The sequence below is a fragment of the Syngnathus typhle genome, linkage group LG12 (genome assembly GCF_033458585.1).
Source record: "Syngnathus typhle isolate RoL2023-S1 ecotype Sweden linkage group LG12, RoL_Styp_1.0, whole genome shotgun sequence".
In the NCBI taxonomy this organism is placed as follows: domain Eukaryota; kingdom Metazoa; phylum Chordata; class Actinopteri; order Syngnathiformes; family Syngnathidae; genus Syngnathus; species Syngnathus typhle.
Window position 1 is genome coordinate 4,123,841 of NC_083749.1, and position 18,872 is coordinate 4,142,712.

The 18,872-nt window shown below is 44.3% G+C and overlaps 3 protein-coding genes across 13 annotated transcripts; all 3 read left to right on the forward strand.

Annotated features, from left to right (window-relative positions):
• Nucleotides 1-1,627: 1,627 nt before the first annotated feature.
• On the forward strand, nt 1,628-8,528 carry hnrpkl (heterogeneous nuclear ribonucleoprotein K, like). 9 transcript variants are annotated; one of them, XM_061293828.1, is made up of 16 exons: nt 1,628-1,753; nt 2,402-2,476; nt 3,098-3,195; nt 3,278-3,334; nt 4,098-4,141; nt 5,005-5,077; nt 5,220-5,333; nt 5,412-5,540; nt 5,608-5,915; nt 6,016-6,057; nt 6,131-6,170; nt 7,045-7,060; nt 7,198-7,227; nt 7,312-7,379; nt 7,447-7,616; nt 7,827-8,528. In XM_061293828.1, exons 2-16 carry the CDS (start codon nt 2,416-2,418, stop codon nt 7,855-7,857), a joined length of 1,281 nt encoding a protein of 426 aa, XP_061149812.1. In that variant the 5' UTR covers nt 1,628-1,753; nt 2,402-2,415; the 3' UTR covers nt 7,858-8,528. The 9 variants fall into 9 exon arrangements, with proteins under 9 accessions (XP_061149812.1, XP_061149811.1, XP_061149817.1 ...); XM_061293827.1 differs by having other exon boundaries at nt 1,641-1,734; XM_061293833.1 differs by having other exon boundaries at nt 1,641-1,734; nt 6,137-6,170.
• Nucleotides 8,529-8,700: 172 nt separating this feature from the next.
• LOC133163655 (guanine nucleotide-binding protein G(q) subunit alpha-like) lies at nt 8,701-15,498 on the forward strand. Of its 3 annotated transcripts, none has more exons than XM_061293741.1 (8): nt 8,701-9,101; nt 9,243-9,409; nt 9,918-10,102; nt 11,684-11,838; nt 12,113-12,241; nt 12,309-12,438; nt 12,558-12,711; nt 12,974-15,498. In XM_061293741.1, exons 2-8 carry the CDS (start codon nt 9,274-9,276, stop codon nt 13,162-13,164), a joined length of 1,080 nt encoding a protein of 359 aa, XP_061149725.1. In that variant the 5' UTR covers nt 8,701-9,101; nt 9,243-9,273; the 3' UTR covers nt 13,165-15,498. The 3 variants fall into 3 exon arrangements, with proteins under 3 accessions (XP_061149725.1, XP_061149727.1, XP_061149726.1); XM_061293743.1 differs by having other exon boundaries at nt 8,701-8,950; XM_061293742.1 differs by having other exon boundaries at nt 8,704-8,863.
• Nucleotides 15,499-16,019: 521 nt separating this feature from the next.
• LOC133163656 (guanine nucleotide-binding protein subunit alpha-11-like) lies at nt 16,020-18,801 on the forward strand. Its single transcript, XM_061293744.1, has 7 exons — nt 16,020-16,384; nt 16,878-17,062; nt 17,392-17,546; nt 17,617-17,745; nt 17,818-17,947; nt 18,043-18,196; nt 18,286-18,801. The coding sequence occupies exons 1-7, from the start codon at nt 16,255-16,257 to the stop codon at nt 18,462-18,464; spliced, it is 1,062 nt and encodes a 353-aa protein (XP_061149728.1). The 5' UTR covers nt 16,020-16,254; the 3' UTR covers nt 18,465-18,801.
• The last annotated feature ends 71 nt before the right edge of the window (nt 18,802-18,872 follow it).

The window sequence follows — 18,872 nt, forward strand, 5'->3', positions numbered from 1 at the left end:
ATATGTCTTTCCTTTTTTAATTGAAAAACACAGCACGCCACAATCAACATTCACACGAAGTTGTTCTACACACATATCACACACGCACACGTGGTGTGACGTCCACAGTTGACGCAGGAGACCAGATGCCCCCATGAAAAATTCTACTACTACAAATTTGATTTGAATGATAATTATTCATCTTTACCAGCTCGAGATGTCATCTACTGAGCTTGGAAACACTCAAGGATTACATTTCTACATCAGTTGCCATTTTTTGTTCTTAAAGAGATAATGGCAAGATTTTGATGATACTACAAAAGAAAACGTTTAAAGCGACAACTGCCTGGCTGACAATATGCAGCAGTACAATGAATCAAACTTCATCCACATGCTAAAAATGATTATAATACGAGCGAGCAGATGCTGACAAATCCCATCAATTTCTATTTGACTCCACCAGGTGGCAGTGTTACGCTGCAAACTGTTTTTGTTCCCTCAGAGTAGTTTCACTATTTTAGAATTGATTTTACGGCGGGTCCCTCCTTTTTACAATTGTACGTTAATTAAAAGCGCTGCCTGTGCAATTGATAAAGGATTAAGATATAAATAGATCCAAAACTACACACATAAATATAACACGTAAAAAGCTAATTATATAGATTGATAGAAAAAATAATTATAAAACTATTAAAATGATAGTGACAGGAAATATGTTGCGAAAAAAATAAATACAACCCCTATTTGCTGCCATGACAATATGTGCCACACGTAGACACACGGTGGAATCAGTGAGCGCGTCACCATGGCATTTTTTTTTTTTTTTTTACAAACATCGCGGACAATGTCAAGTGTCGCTATGGTTGCGGATGAAAATATGTACACGCTGCTGCCCCCCCCCCCACCCCCCACACACACACACTCTAGCATCCATCCACCCCTTCCTGAGAAACATGAAGAACGGAATTAAAACTGTCGCCATGGTAACCTCAGAATATTGGAGAGTTGTAGAGAGCGAGTGAGAGAGACAAAAGCCTGCATATGTGAAGTTGCAAGGCAAAGCTCTACGAGCTCTACGCTCTCTCCACTGCTTGATTGGATCTAAAATGGAGGCTGCCAATCCATGCAATGAGGTGGCTGGATTTTGCCTAATGGGAAATCATTTAAAGTCAATTCATCAAATGTGGCCATCATAAGGCATTTAACTGTTCATACGGGATTATTATTATTATTGCTTGCAACGTTGACTTTTTGTATTTGCGAGTTAGTTCTCTTAAATGCATTGACATGGTTTCTCTCCTTGCCGTCATGCGTTTAACTACAGTCTGTTTCCTGTTCTATGGTTATAATCACCATACGGACACATTTCTTGTGACAAATTTCACAAAACAATTACGAGTGTACAATATGATTTAGTACTAAACACACGTGAATTGTTTTTTTTTCTGCAAAAATCTCTACTGTTGACAATTTTGATTCAAGTTACGTGTCAGAAGTCAACCTGACAGTCAACGTTGAGGTGTTCACAAAATACCTTTCAGGCCAAAATCAGGGACACTGTCAAACGTCAACAAAGCAGTTTGATCGTAACAGCGCGTGTTCCGATGGGGCGGTGATACACGCGGAGCTGTGTGTCCCCCGCCCGTCGGCGTTGCCGTGTGACAACACCACAAGCAAACCACCGTGTCACCCCCCCTCCATGCTGTAAAAGCTTTGCGTTCGTTCCAAGGCAACAGAATAGCGTGGCAGACGACGGTTAGACGCAAACATTGACGTATTTTTATTTGTTTGGGGTGGGTGGAGGTAACATTGCTTGTAGACATCTTCACGCCTCTAGGAAGACCACAAATGTGCACGTTTAGCTCGCTGCGCTGTCGCATCCTGCCCGCCGTCTCGTGGAGACGGACACGCCTCGCGAGCGTTTAGCTTAGCGGTTAGCATCTCAAATCACGTCCATTTAGCCGCTACGAAAGAAAAGCTTAAAGCCGCTCGCCCTGACGCCTATCAACGGGACATTTGAGCATCGTTAATGTCGTAAAACCTTTTACAAACGTCAATAACTACGCGTCGTTTATTTTTAACTCGAGTACATGATGAGGGTTGCGCTTGTATTGACTCCACAAGTGAGCGTCAATTTCGGGAGGGGGCGGGGCAACACGTTAAATAATGCGCTCGTTTGCTAAAAGCATAAAAAGAAAAAAATTAACTGTCTTTGTGAATGGTGATTGCTGAATGCATTTTAGTATGTACGTTTGGATGTTGGCCTTTTTAATTAAATGTCTGACGTCATGATCTGACCGGTTAATTTGGACGTGACTTGTTGATATTTGGGGAATTCATAAATCAAATTGTTCGATGCGGTGGACCCACATTTAAACAATTCTTGCACTTAATAACATTCACTCTTTCTGTTGCGTTGCAGGTGCAAATCACACAATGGAGGTGCAAATTGAACAGCAGGACGAAGATCTCACATTCGGTGCCACGGATACCAATGGTAAACTCAAGCTTTTTATATATATATATATATATATAGATGCAGTATTTATACCGTATATCTAATTTAAGCAAAACAGTAAACGGGTGCTTAATTTTTTTTAATTCACTCACAACCATGAAGCAAGCAATCTAAATAATGAGTTTTATGTCCTAAAGTAAATTCATAAATAGGCACATTTGTGAACCAGCAAGGGTTTATTTTATGCACAATATTTTTCAGCATCCAGCAGAACTGGCTCATTTGAAGCAAAAGAAAATAGATCATTCCTGGCTGGAGCTGCATAGCAGATGGTGGAGGAATACTGCTGTTTTGTGGCTCCCAAGCACTTTTTTTTTTTCAAATTCAGAAAGGGAACACAGTGCATCTGAGGGCTTTCCAGTCTGTGCTTGGCTGCCAACTGATAAATAGTAAAAAGCAAGTGCTACCCAGAGAATATTATATATATAGTATATATATTAGGCTTGAACGCTTACCCCATTACTGAAAGAGACGACAGATGTATAAGTCAATTTTCCCGGTGTTGAAATATGGCTTATTTAAAGCAGTCAAGTTGTAGTCATACATTCAACTTTATTATCAACATTCATACGATGTGTCCTCGGTGGTGTTCCCCGTCAGGTAAGCGTCCAGCGGAGGACATGGACGAGGAGCACGCCTTCAAGCGCTCCCGCAACACCGACGAGATGTTAGAGCTTCGCGTGCTGCTCCAGAGCAAAGTGAGGCAGCCACCTGTCACTGTTGTTTGCCTTGGTTTTTATCCCCGTTTTCTGAGAATGACCCCTCCTCTCCGCTTCACAGAATGCCGGCGCCGTTATCGGAAAAGGCGGCAAGAACATTAAAGCTCTGCGCACCGACGTGAGTAAACACTTGCAAAGTTGGGTGGCTGCTTTGTGAAGTAATAATTGTAACATTTGGATGGATTTCCTCACTCGCGTTTGCTTTAATTCAGAATGCCTTCACATTTGGTCTGTTTAAATGTAGGGATGGGCTAATAATCGGTTAATTAAGTCTGTTTTTTTTTTTTTTTTTTTAAATATGATTTTCAACAATTAGCTCCATGTCCTCCATCTTGAATTCACGCACCACCCTGCGCACCCGACTTTGGGGAATTCCTGGACGTGTTAATGATTATACTCATCCCTACATGTTGAAGTTTTGGGCAAAAATGGAATCTCCCTGATATTTGGTGTAAACTTCATCTACCCGCTTAACATGACGCATGGAAAAAAGTCCCGTGCGGGATACATTGTGGTGGTTTATTTTGACCAGGCCACGCTTCTGTTTCTGTCACATTTTGCCTAAAAAAAAAAAACTATAATTAAAAGTTCAGCGTGCATTCAATTAAAAATCTATTCCTTCTCCCCCTTCTCCCCCCCCTTTGTCCTTTCTTTCTTTTTGTTTTTTTCGGTGAATGTTTTGGCCACCCGTTGCCCATGTACTGGACCGACATGCCCCTCCTGCGTCGACCCAACCCAACCCCGAACGCCCGTCCGCCCGCCCACCTGCCACCCCCCTGGTCGACCTTGCCCATAACCCGTGCCCCTAACATGTGATTGAACCCACCCCCTCCTTCCCCTCCGCCCCCGCCCAATGCTCTCCAACCACCACCTTCATGCAGTACAATGCCAGTGTATCAGTCCCAGACAGCAGTGGTCCAGAGCGGTATGTCCCACCAATTCTTGCCTGATGACAACGTCATGAATAAGCTGCCTTCTGTTTTTTCACTGCTACGTTTATATTTGATACAAATGATGACAGTGCCCCCACCCCCTTACCACCAAAACCCCTCTACCCCACCTTCCCCAAACCCCTCCACATGTCCTCTTGATGTTTCTATCCATTCCTAAACGTCTTTAACCGCGAGATTATGCCGACGTGTCGGCCGTCCGACCGAATTTGCACTAGGCAGGCGGACATCTTTGTACTCGAGCCCCCACCCATCTCTCTCTCTCTCTCTCTCTCCCCTTCTGCAACTCTCCATTTCCCTGCATTATGATATCTCCCATGCATTGTCGCTTTGCAACCACTCAAACCCCCCCCCCCCCCCTCTCACCTACCATTAACATGTCGCCCTTGACGGGACTTCTCAACTGGTCTCGTTTTTCTGTGAATGCAGAGTTTCAATTTCACTGAGCTCAATTTTTGGGCTTCAATATATCCCACCAGTTGAGAATCGCCAATCGATTCGACTCATCCCCCTCCTCTGTCTTCCAGTGAGACGTGGTGCTGGCATTGTGTAGTGAGATCTTGCTTCAGTTCAATTTCCCACTTTGTGTTTTGTCATTTTAAATCAAGAACTGTCGCAGCTCCCCCCTCCCCGACCTCCTTTTAATTGTCGTCATTCCTAAGCCGTCCGTCTTTCCGAGATAATCTGATTTCAGTGCATGTTAGTCTTCGTTTCTTCTTTTCCAAGTTTGATGAATCTTCATGACTTTTTATACCCGCGTTTCCCTGACGACTTGTTCTTTGTGATTTTGGCTTCTTCGTTCCGTAACGCCTCGCTTTGGTTTTGGCTGTCTCGACAGGATCCTCAGCGTAAACGCCAACATTGACACCATAGGCGACATCCTGCTGAAGATTATACCCACTTTAGAGGAGGTAAAACTCCTTCATTTCCATTGGAGCAGGCAGGGTGGGGAAAAAAAACCGAAACACCTTGCAAAATTCACATAAAGTCCGGCAGGATGCATCGTGATTATCCGCAAGGCACTTAACTAGTCCCAATTGTTGTGTTTACAAGTACCAGCACTACAGTGGCATCGACTTTGACTGCGAGCTCCGCCTGTTGATCCATCAGAGCTTGGCGGGCGGAATCATCGGCGTGAAAGGCAGCAAGATCAAGGAACTGCGAGAGGTAGGGCGGGAGTCTCAAAGGCTTGCCCGGAAATGACCTTCTGCCATCCTGCTTGTGACGTCGATGTCCCCCGATTAGAATACACTCACGACCATCAAGCTGTTCCAGGACTGTTGCCCCCATTCTACGGACAGAGTGGTATCTGTGGGCGGGAAGCCGGAGCGAGTCGTCGAATGTATCAAAGTCATTTTAGAACTGGTGGCTGAGGTGAGTCCTGACCTAGTTCCGACACTTCCACAGGCATCTTCTCACGCAGCTTGTCGGTATGTTGCAGTCGCCAATCAAAGGGCGCACCCAGCCGTACGATCCCAACTTCTACGACGAAACGTATGACTACGGCGGCTTCACCGTTATGTTCGAGGAGCGCGGCAGACGTCCCGGCGGCGGCGGCGGCTTCCCCGTCCGCATGCGAAGCGGCTTCGAGCGCCTGCCCCCCGCACGCAGCAGTCGCCCGCCGCCCCCCTCCCGCCGGGATTACGACGACCTGAGCCCCCGCCGGGGTCCGCCGCCGCCGCTGAGTCGTGGACGCGTGGGCAGCCGGGCACGCAACTTGCCACTCCCGCCGCCACCGCCGCGAGGAAGGTGAGAAGGATGTGCTTCTTTTGTAGCAATGTTCTCCAATGGAAATCAAAATGGCAGTATTAAGATTTTAGTTTTGTCCAACGATGGTTCTTGTTCACAGCGATCGATTCTCCCACAGCAGTTATCATGATGACAGACCAAGGTGAGGCCAAAAATGTCCTGTGTTGATCCTCCATCGCTAACCACGGGAATGCTAATCTTCCACTTGTGCGCAGCGACAGAAGAAGCCGCGGAGGAGAGCGCTACGACAGCATGGTGAGCGCCGACGTCTGCGCACTTCTCTCCCGACAACAGGATGCGATCGGAATTCCTCTTCCGAGCGTAGTACGAGCAGAGCGGCCGCCGACGCCGTTTTTTTATTTTCAGAGGCCCGCGGTTGCCCGGCAACGCTTGTCTCTCGGCAAGCAGAGTACGGCTTTCGCAGATCTGTCGGGGGAGCGAGCAGAGTCGTTCCTGCGCGGCTTCCCTTCAAATTTATAATAATTAATCCGTGATGCGGTCGTTAGTAATTGAATCGTGTGGAGTAACTGCGTCAAACCGAGGCCAAATGGCTGCGACCGTCAGATGGGCTGTTGAGTCACTCCACTACAAGAACATGAGGTCAGCCAGGGGAGGTAACAAGGAGAGAAGAAATATATAACAAATAAAAACGAACAATTTATCATGATTATCCCCCCCCCCCCCCCCCCCAGTCAAGGAAGGAAATGCTTATACTGCCAATACAACGCCAGTTTTAGCCAAATAGGCGTCAACCAAGGCACCGTTCCAAGATCGTTAAAGTTTCGACTTGACCCACATACGACGTACGTGTCTTAAAAGTTATACAATAATGGGGACGTGCTTATGCGGCAGGAGAGTCAGTTCCAAAGTTCAAGTTGTGTCAGAAGGGACTGCGGGTGTGACACTTCAATTCAACAACGTGTGAAACATTAATGTGTGTGTCCAAAGCCACCTGGAATGTATCCAGAGTCTCACTTGGTGTACTTATTAAATCGAGCCTGCTTGTCAGAAACGTTCTATCGAATGAATGTTAAGATGATAAGCCCTATAATAAGTTAGGACTGTGAGCACGCCGTCTTTACTTTGACACTAAACCCGATTTTTCTTCTCTCCTCTTGGCAAAATACAGAGTGGAGGCGGCTATGGTGAGTCTCAGCATTTGTGCTAATCCTGCGTGCATTCAGATGAATGAATACATCGAAGATTCGAACCCATTGTGCTTTGGTTTGGAAAGAATGTTGGCTAATTTTCAATAATTGTCTTCTATTTTAATGTCTTCCAGACAACAATTCCTGGGATCACTTTCATTCCAGTGAGTAAGATGGGGAATTGATTTTTATTTTTTCTCCATCCTTGTAACGCGCAATAAAAAAACATTTTGTGTTCGGCTTGCCAGGTGGCCGAGGCTCGTACAGCGACATGGGAGGGCCAGTCATCACAACACAGGTCACCATCCCCAAAGACGTAAGTGTTCGACGGTGGAAACAAAAGATGTGGAAGGGTGGGGAACATTTTTGTGGCTGTTCCGCAGCTCGCCGGCTCCATCATTGGCAAGGGCGGCCAGAGGATCAAGCAGATCCGCCATGAGTCCGGAGCGTCCATCAAAATCGACGAGCCGCTGGAGGGCTCGGAGGACCGCATCATTACCATCATCGGAACGCAGGACCAGATCCAGAACGCGCAGTACCTTCTGCAGAACAGGTGACTCCCAAACTTCCCGTAACAGGTATGGTCCATCTGTTGACCTCCAAGACAAGATTGTCTGAAGGCACAAATCTGAGGAGAGGACAGAAAAACGGGGCGAAACTGCTCAAAGCTCGTGGTATATTCAAAAAGACTATAAAGGTTGTCATCACTGCTAAAGGTACATAAGCTTGATTTATTTTGGTGACTTTTCTGTTTTTCCTCCAGCGTGAAGCAATATTCCGGTCGATTCTTCTAGGACGGAAGCAAGATGAGCAAAGCCAAGTTCTTGGTTGGTTCTACCAAATCTGTTGAAGCTTCTGGGGATATTGTTAAAAAAAGATGTAAGAAGTTGCCCCAAAACATGTCTGTGCCGGTGTTGATGACTTTCAAGGACATGATGCCATTACATTACATTTGACCTTAATGTTGTTTGCATTACAGTGGAGCATGCAACTTTTTGAAATGAAATTTCACACTTGATGAGCCGCAATTAGCTTAGCATTCTTAGTTGCCAACCTTGTGACAAAACTGAAATGGTTAACTGTGAATGTTTTCTTCAGAGGCTTGTGGTTTTCCATTTCTTTAGCTAACATTTCAATGTACATGTCTTAGTAGAACACAAAAAAATGACACGTTTGATGAATGTTTGATACTTTCAAAAAGATTTTTACATTTTTCATAGAGCGGCGAGTCACTGTACAAATTGTGTATATAATATTTACATGCATTTTTCCCCTTCTCTCGCCAAATGAATGCTTTGATAGTTCATGTTTTGTTTAAGTGTTAAATGTATTCTTACATTTGATAATTTTAGTGGTTTATAGCCATTTGTGAAATGGCAAAAAATGACACTCTTTATATGTATCTGTGATTGCTATCCCGCAAGCAATTGGCAAATAAAGTTTTTTTTTTTTCAATCATCAATAACTTCTAATTTTATTTAATTCCAATTTAAATTTTAAGCTATTTAAAAAATGGGTCAAATGCGCAAAAGAAAAGTCATCTTCATTCTTTGCATCGTGATCCAATTTGGTCCTGGTTGTTAAAATATCGCGATACTTTAGTGTCACATGTGTCACATCCATCCGCAGCGTGCACTCTCGTTTATTACAGGAAACGAGTTGCAGTAATGTAATCGACGAGAACTCGCACGCTTTCCCATCACCGGAGAGAGAGCGAGTAGCAGTCCCCTCTTCTCCCCGTCGCATGCGCCATCCGCGCGGGGCTCAGTGAACCAGCGCGCACCGAGGGGGGTAGCAGCGGTAAGACGGAGACCTACACTCCGCGTAGAAGACCGAGAAAAGCTACGGAGTTCGGTTTTTCTTCTCTCTCTCTTCCTTATCGACGAGGTTTGGCTACTTTTTGTCAAGAGTTAAAAATTTGATTTTATGTGGCCATGAAGTGAAACTCCGCCATATTTGGCACGTCCACCACGCCCGCTGACAGTCGTAAAAACTTCTTCGCTCGACTTCATTTAGCACTTTAAAGTGTTACAAGAAGGTAAAGTCAACTTTCGTGACTTCTCTTGTGCTTGTAAACGAGCCGAGTGACTCGTGGTTGTTTTGCCCCTCTCCCCACCCTCCACCTTTATCCCACCCTCACTCCGCGCTTAAACGGCATCATGTTTGTGTCCGTGCCCAGGGAGGGCGACGCCTGAAGACGGACGGGCACGATGACCCTGATGGCGGTGGGGGCTTGCTGCCTCAGCCCGGAGGCCAAAGAGGCTCGGAGGATCAACGACGAGATCGAGAGGCAACTACGCCGCGATAAGAAAGACTCGAAACGGGAATACAAGCTCCTCTTGCTCGGTAAATGAAGTAAATCCCGCACTTCATAACGTCACTAATCGATAGTTGCACATTGTTGTGTCTGCAAGTTGTGTTATCAAGCATACAATTTCATCGTTGTGCTCAGTTGCGACGCCTTTGATTACACAATCGTTTATAAATGTCATGCATGACAGACGAAAGCGAACAGCCGCTGTGGGTGTACATTATTCAAGTGCAGGAAGAAAACAAAAACTATTTGTCCCCTCCGGGTGTGACATTTCAATGTATTGACATGTTTTTTGGACTGGATTTAAAAATAAAATCTGTGCTCTCAAAGATAGCATTTAAAAATCCCTGTCAGACACATTAAGTAATTGTGTACAATTTATCCCTTTTATAAAATGTGTCAAGAAGTTAGTTAAATTCAAAGAGTGGTATCAAAAGGTGTATGATTTTAGAAACTTCCCTGTTGAATTCCAAATTCGGCAGCATTGCTTACCAGTTTTTGGAAGCATACAAATTAAAAAATATATGTTTTATTTCCCAGGGACTGGCGAGAGTGGTAAGAGCACCTTCATCAAGCAGATGAGGATCATCCATGGCAGAGGCTACTCTGATGAGGACAAACGGGCCTTCACCAGGCTAGTGTACCAGAACATCTTCACCGCCATGCAGGCCATGATCCAGGCCATGAAGACGCTTCGAATCCCCTACAAGTACCAGTACAACAAGGTATGAGAAGCACTCCGGAGTTTTTATTGTCAGTTTATACAATGACTGCTGCAAAGGGAGGGCGGGGTGTGCTGTGCTGTGCTGTGTTGTATTAACTGAACACTGGATCACTTCTGGTAATTTGCGGCCCTGTTTAGTTTTGCAGTCCTCTGACAGACACTCGCTAAAAACAAGCTCGGTCCTGTGCAGCGTTTACACAGACAATTGTTTTTCTCATCCAGTGAAGATTTTGAATATTTTCTGTAGCTATTAGAACTAAACAGTTTTTGTCACACTGCATCGATTCAATGGACATTGTGCTGCTCCTTCTGGCGTGTGCTGTGCATGCCTTGGCCACCTGGGGGCGATAGAAGACAGATGCTTATACTGTTCATGGCGATACAGTATCTCCAACACCTCCTTGGCTCATCAGTATGACACTGTATTTTTTTGTCTGTCTACATGTGTTGCTGCACTGTTTTGCTTATGTTGCAAAATAGATGCTATTTGTTTTTAGCATTAAGCTAGTGGACCAAAAGGCAAACTTGTGGGTTTTCTTTTGTATACACATATCATTTCTCTGCTCCGGGGGAAAGAAATGATCATTGTAGCTTAATAGTGAACCTTCTCTGCCGCATGTTTACTTTCAATATTTGTTTTTTTATTGCGGGTCATTTAAAGCACACTCGCATTTCTTCACACGTGCGAGACAAACGCAAATTTTTAAAAGAGGCGATCGGAACTTATTAATCACTCCAATTAGCTCGCCCACACAAGCACACGCGGAAAAAGCGGGCAAGTTCCAGGTAGAGCTCAGGAAAGTCCCCAGAGGACAGTGCTTCACGTGCGTGTCGTGTCACAGTAAATGGTTCTGCGTCAGCATTTGTGAGTGTTATGGAAGTGAAATCGTTAAAGGAACCACAGAGGGTGCACAATTTTGTGCACGACTGGATGAGCGCTTGGCTAACCCCAACTAATGGTGTGTTGCTAATTATTACGCCACAGTTTTAGAAACCTTCTCCCGGGGTTACAAAACAAAAGCTGCTTTATGAAAGACTCCAAATGACAAATGTTTTGCCCTTCACGAGGCGCAAAATGGCTCCAGAATATCCTCTGTCAGCACCGCGCTAAAATGGCGTCAACCTGGCCTGTGCATTGACGGGAAGAATTTGCTGCCAGGCGGCGAGGCAGAGCATTAAGGGTGGCTGAAGATTCCAGGAAGACATCCGTCGGCCAAGCTCGGGGAGATTATCTCAACGAGATTTTACTCAGAACTCTGCTGCGGCGGCACTTAGGCGGTCTGCTAAATGCATTTCACCGGAAGCGCTCGATGTCCTCCTGCAACGATTAGACGCCAAACATCAAAGACACGCACGCACACACACGCGCACGGTGTGTCTCCCCGCACTACTCCTGCCCAACTTCCATGTTGTTTATGAGGGAGTTCACTGGATATATCGAGTCAACTTGTGAGGAAGTTTTTGTCATGGAAGAAGAGGAGGTCAACTGCAGTTTAAACATGTGCGTTCTTGCTTGTGATTTAATTGGCCGCTCGCTCGCAAAAACAAGCACAAATAATGTGCTTTGTATTCTTATATTCAGGCCAACGCCAGTACTGTCAGCGAGGTAAACGTGGAGACGGTGACGACGTTTACAAAAGTCTACGTGGACGCCATCAGGAGCCTGTGGGTCGACCCGGGCATCCAAGAATGTTACAGTCGCAAAAGGGAATACCAGCTCTCCGACTCGGCCAAATAGTGAGTGGAGTGTTGGCAGGCGGAAAAGCTGCCGAATACTTTCCCTTGTTTTGTTATGCCAGCCGCATAAGTGGCCTCTGCATTGATTCGATTTGATCGATCGATAAAAAGACTGCCAGGGTTTTGCCATATCAACATGATCAATCATCTTCCACCATTTTGAATTTTTGAAATCTGTTCGAGACGTGAGGATTTTGCGTTTAATCAAGAAAAGGCGCCATAGCTCAATTCTTGGTATGTATGCTCAACTTGTTCCCCTGATGCGCATCTGCAGCTACCTGAACGACTTGGACCGCATCGCTGACGCCACGTACCTGCCGTCACAGCAGGACGTGCTACGGGTCAGGGTGCCCACCACGGGCATAATCGAGTACCCCTTCGACCTGGAGAGCATGGTGTTCAGGTGGGTCCGCCGACGCCTTCCGTGGGGAAATAAGCGGGTCGCCGTAAGGTTTTTGTTTCCGCCGCAGGATGGTGGATGTGGGCGGGCAGCGCTCGGAGAGGAGGAAGTGGATCCACTGTTTTGAGAAAGTCACGTCCATCATGTTCCTGGTGGCGCTCAGCGAGTACGACCAAGCGCTGGTGGAGTCGGCGCACGAGGTGACACCCAGCAGTGTGCTTCATTGGCCTGCAGGGGGAGCTCTTTAGTCACGCTCTCGGCCTCGTCCAGACCACCCTCCTGCTCTTACCTTTTATTCATCCATCTTCTCTTTTCGAAGAATCGCATGGAGGAGAGCATGGCCTTGTTCCGAACAATCATCACCTACGAGTGGTTCGAAGACTCCTCGGTCATCTTGTTCCTCAACAAGATTGATTTGCTGGAGGAGAAAATCATGCACTCGCATTTGGTCGATTACTTTCCTGAATATAACGGTGAGCAAAGGAAGAGGAGCGGCAATGCAATACCCAACGTAATTTGTGACTTTTAAAATATTGCACAAATGTTAAAGAAAAAACTACTTAATATAAAAGAAGAAATTTGAGTGAAAATGATGTATGGGTTTGGAAAAAATCTATTAAGTCATACATTTGAATCATTTGATATTTTGTTACAGCGCTGTAACATTGGTGAATTTGTCGATGCCGCAAAAAAAGTGATCGGTGGCTTCTCCTTTGCATTCCGGCTCCCTTTCAGGTCCGCAGCGGGACGTGAAAGCGGCCCAGGAGTTTATCCTGAACATGTTCGTCAACCTGCACCCCAACCGCAAGAAGCTCATCTACTACCACTTCACCTGCGCCACCGACACGGACAACATCCGTTTCGTCTTCCACGCCGTCAAGGACCATATTCTGCAAGGCAACCTTGAAGACTACAACCTGGTGTGAAGCGGAGGTACGGTGTCGGGGTTCTGTGGTGGTGATGGAGGGGGGGGGGGGGGGGTTGGAGGGGCGCCGCCTGAAAAGCCTGGCAAGTTGACCACTATGATGCAAGATGGCGGCAATGGAGCGCCCCAAAGATGGTACTACTGATGTATTCAAACCTTTGATCACTAAACCGCTGCCTGAGTGGACAAAGCGTACAAGAATTACCCAGCGGCGCTCAGTGGATTACTGCGCATGGACAGCGGAGGGACTACTTTCTACGCAGGTGCGAGTCGGTTACACTTAACAGTAGCTCATGTGTGCCTCTAAAGAAAAGCCAGTATGAAAAGCCAGTTGAGCATATTTTCCATATCCTTGATATATCCAGTTGAAAGGGGGAAATACAAGTAAGAAAATTAAACAAGGTATTCTGATTAAAATTGCCTTGATGAATTCATCAAATGAATCCACCTATTTTTATTTATCACAGGAAGCAGCCATTTTGACACTGTACTGCCCCCTGCCGTCGACAGCAATTGATGTCAAAAAGCCATCGGCTCACATTCTGAGCGTCACGTGATCAACCCCACAAAACCGATGTGTATATATTTACGTCTTACATATACCGTTTATTTGATATTGTATCGACAATATATTTCGCAGAACTCTCCATACTAGTGAGTTGTCTTACTAGTCGGCATACTAGTATATGATGATTATGGTCGAGATGGATATGAGAGGTATGAAATAGATGCTCAAACGGCTTTCCATAAGCCAGTCATAATCAACACTAATTGCACGTTGACCTTTTAGGCCTTCGCTCATTTGAACACTTGAGTAACAAGTCACCATTTTGGAGCACTTGATGCCAGTCGGCATTCTTTGTTTTTAATGTTTCGCCGTGTGCACAGCATTCATATGCCACACTGAAAAAAAAAAATTCATTTGCGAGAAAACAGTCGCAAGGCTGCGGGAATAACACAAATAAAAAAAAGTTGTAATTTTCTGAGAATAATACAATATTTTGGGGGTCTTTTGTGAATAAAGCTTCACATTCAATTTTAATGAATGACAAATACAAACAGCAGTACTAAAAATACTTTATTGTACAAACATTCCAACTTAATTTTGTAGATTTAAAAAAAAGAAAATTGTCACACGATGGCTATGTTCTCGGAACCACTTTTGTTGTCAAATTTTGCACTTTTATATTTAATTAACATTTCGTGTGAAATTACGACTTTTTTCCTCATAAATGAAGTGTTCTGATTTGAAACACACATTACTAGTACTAGTTTTTTAATTTTATGCTTTTATTGCAAGTCAGTGAATTTAAAACACCACTCCATCATGAAACCGTATTCTTCCCTCAACGGTACAAGTTTTTTTTTTTTCTTCCTAATATCACAGCTTTTCGCGTAAAATTGCGACTTTAGTCACATGAAATCTGCTCCAGTCAAATTATGAGCACATCAAATTTTATTTGCAGAAGATACATCTTTCTCACAAAATTACAACTTTAATCATGAGTAAAAAAGAAGGCGCCTTGACTTTTTTATTCTCGTAGAATTCCGAATATATTCTCCTAGAATTGTTTGTTCTTGTTGAACTGCAAGGTTGTTTTTTCTTTGCATAAAATGACTCCTATTAGATTACAACTTTTTAGTTCAACTGAAACTGTACTCACCGTTATTTTTGTAAAATCACGCCTCATTGTCCTGAAATCCCGCTGCTTATTCTTGTAGAGTGTCATGACTAATCTCATCAAGTACGAGTTTTTCCACGTGAAAGAATAATTCATTTTCAACGCACACATTTTTTTTTTAACGCCTTTATTCTTGTAACATTTCAACTTCTTCTTTTCAGTGTCTCCCTCATAATCCACTTTTATGCACATGAACACATTTCAAAGGGAATACTGCTTGCATTTCTTTCTTTCGTTTGTCTTTTGTTTCTTTACAATTTGGTGATTGTATCAAGCTGCAGTCTTGTTATTTCTAATAATTTGTGTAATTTGCCAAACTAGCTGTAGAATTGGGCCTGTAGTTAGTCTAAACCGGTACTATAAATATGATACGGTACGGCGATCGCAGAAGAGGCCGATCGCCGAGAGAAAAGTATTAACTGTGTGTTAAATAAACTCTCGGACTTGATCTCAGTCAAAGTGCTCGGGTTAAGTTGTCGCAGTCAACGATTAAAGCCTAATTAGAAAAGATTGGTTGCAGTACTGTTTACATAACCTTTTGTCTTATTAAAAATAATTGCAGTCAAATTTATGCTTGAATTCCACTCACTGCAATTGATGTTTTATGCAGCATCCGCGTGTGAGATGATTTGAATAAAGTCAAATGTTGTTAATGGTTTGTGTCTTTTGTGTGTTTGCAAACCGGTGCAACATCACAGCCAGCTTCATCATCATGAGTTTTTTGTGTGTGTTGATGTTGTGCTCTGAGATTTAGCCCACAGGAAGCCATGATGTGCAAGGATGGATTTCATGCCGTCAACAGAATTCCAATCCCCTGCTTGGAAATGTTTGCCTTCCAGCTATTTTGTGTTGGCTAATCCCGCCGCATCAGTAGGTAGGGAGTCTCCAGTGGTGCCTTGAGATACGGGCAACTGGACTTTTGAGTTTACAACTCACTTCAAAGTGAATGGCAATTTCTTAGACGGAGAATTCCACTTAGTCACTAATTACCGTCTAAGAAATGACTAAATCTTAGTGTATTTAAAACAACCACATACATTTAAAAAAAAAAAAAAAAAAGCTCAATGTGGCAGTGTTGATTCAGAGATTTCACTTAAGACAAATATTCCTAACTTTTTTTGTGCATACCAAGAATGAGGAAGCAGCGCCACTAAATTAAAGCAATTAGTCTCCGCCCCCTTTGTTGAGACGCCTTGTTCATTCTTTGGGACACTCGCGTTGAAACTTGATTTTCTGGAGTCCTGAGTATTAGTCAGTGTTCATACCTTTTTAACTGTGATATGAGCTGGCAGATACACACCCGTCGCCGAGGTCCCAGCCTGGAGTCGTCTGGCCCGAATGTGGCCCCACACCTAAGCGGAGCAACCAAAAGAGTGGCCACATCATAAGCGGAGGCTGCCGGCGTCGCTATGGCCTGCTGCTCGGACTGCTGCCTGAGCCCCGAAGCAGCCGAAGGCCGCAGGCTGAGCCAATTAATCGACAAAAACTTGAAACAGGAAAAGAAACTGAATGAGAAGTCCATCAAGCTCCTCTTTTTAGGTGAGTCAGAACCTTTAACATCTTAAGTTAATAAAACACATGTCAACTCAAAACACAACTGCCCATATAATCCAAAAGATATTTTAGAGTGAAAGACATTTTTTTTGCTTTATTAAAAAAATATTTTTGAAATGAGAAACATTCAAAAATATTTTGCATTACGTGAATCTTTGCAATGAAAGACAATTTGATAGTCTACAGATTTTTATTTTTATTTTTTTAGATAACCCCGCCCGCTCCCACAAATGCGGTTCTTATTTTTTTCTTGTTAACCTTAACTTGACAAAGGACCTCATGGCTGGCATTTCGGTAATAACTGGTTACAGCCAGTTTGTGCTGTTTCGCTAAAAGCATCCTTGTTTCGGTATCTCGGTTATGACAGTAATGCACAAGTCAACCTATAATTTAGCAGATTGTTCATTAACCTACGACGAAAACAAAAGTGCTGTGACAGTCGGGATCGCTTTTTAATCGCTTTCTTCTCACCCTCCAGGGACAGCCGAGAGCGGCAAGAGCACTTTTCTCAAGCAAATCCGCATCCTCCATGGCAACGGCTACACCGAAGCCCAGCGGATGACCTTCATTCGCTTGGTGTGCCAGAACATCATCACGTCCATCCAGGCACTCATCGAGGCCATGAGAGTCCTCGGCGTGCACTACGAAGAAGACAGCAATATTGTGAGGGAACTTGCGCTTTTTTTTTTTTTCTTTTTCAACCACCTTGCTCCTCGGCATTCCATTCGAGTTTGCTGTCATCGCTGCGCTATCGCTGTTATCAAAATTACAATTCCAACATGTAGCAAAGGCTGAGAAGATAAAGCGATATGTTGTGTGGTTATTTTTTCATTTTAAGAATAGATCAAGTGTATTAGGAGTGTAACAATTATCTATTAACTATTTTGCCCATTGATGATTCATCCAGACACTTGATTTAATTGTCCATTAATCGGTAAATTGATTTGATAATAATCAGTAGCTTGATCCGTATTTTCTGATCCATCTTCCAGGCCCTAGGGGAACGCCTGAGCCAAGTAGAATCCCAGAGGGTGGACAGGCTGGAGGAATGGCAAGTGAAGGCCGTCAAGCTGCTGTGGAGCGATCGCGGCCTTCAGCGCTGTTATGACCGAAGACGCGAATTCCACTTGTCCGATTCGGCCAATTAGTAAGTTGTTATTTGATGCGCCTTTTGGGACAAAAGAAAAATTGCTAACATTAATCCATCGATGTTACAGTTACTTCAAAGACATCGACCGAATCACTGCCCCAGGTTACGTCCCTAATGAGCAAGACATCTTGAGGGTCCGCGTTCCCACCACGGGCATCATTGAGTACCCTTTTAAAATAAAGGATGTCATTTTCAAGTAAAGTATCACACATATTGATTATCAATGAAAGTGAACTTGTTTGAACTTGTGATGCTGATTGGGGTGTAGGATGGTGGACGTGGGCGGTCAGCGTTCTGAAAGGAGGAAGTGGATCCACTGCATGGACAACGTCGTCTCCATCATCTTCCTGGCCGCCCTCAACGATTACGACAGTGTCATGCTCGATGATCCCGAGCACGTAAGTTCCAGAAATCCTTCTTTTTGGCCTTTTGCTTTTCTTACAATCTTGGTTCGATGACATCATCATTGTTATTTTTCGACATCCTCCGCCAGAACCGGTTGGAAGAGAGCCTGGCTTTGTTCGAGACCATCGTCAAGTACCCGTGGTTCAGCGAGACCTCCTTCATTCTTTTTCTGAACAAAAAAGACCTTCTGGAGGAGAAAATCCAATATTCGGACGTGGCCACCTACTATCCTGAATACAAGGGTACGTACTGCTCTCTCGCATTCCAGGAATGTATTTTCCCCCACGTGCCACCAGTCAAGTTTTAATGATCACATTTTTCCTTCTTCCAGGACCTCGAAAGGACGCCAAACGCGCCCGAGAATTCTTCCTGGAGCTTTACAAGCGTCCCTACAAGAGCCACAAGAAGCCTCTGTTCATGCATTACACCTGCGCCACTGACACACGCAACGCCAAAGTGGTCTTCAACAGCGTCAAGGACACTATCTTCAGAGATTTCATTCCTTCTTAGTCATGTTTCAGCGTGAAGGGTCTTTATGGGATGTTGGAGCTTGAACCGGCCCGTGAAAACCAAGGTACTGCACATATTCTTTCCTTTGGTTCAGTTCTTTGCCTCATGTCAATGCAAGACTGTCAAAACTGGTTTGGCAAAAGTTGAAATGCGGCTGACCTGCTCTGCGAGGATTAAGTACATCTTGTGGGTTTCGCTATTTAACTGAGGCACGTTTCACAGATGTCAGGTACAATGTATTACAAGTAGAACAGGTGGCCTTTTTTTTGTCCACTCAACTTATTCTGCATAATTCAATGTAAGAGTTGTCGAAAATAATATAGATTGTTCCCAATTATTCCTCCTTTTGTGATTTTTATTTTTTAATTTGCACATTTTGGATAGGATGCCCGCTATACATTCCCCAAA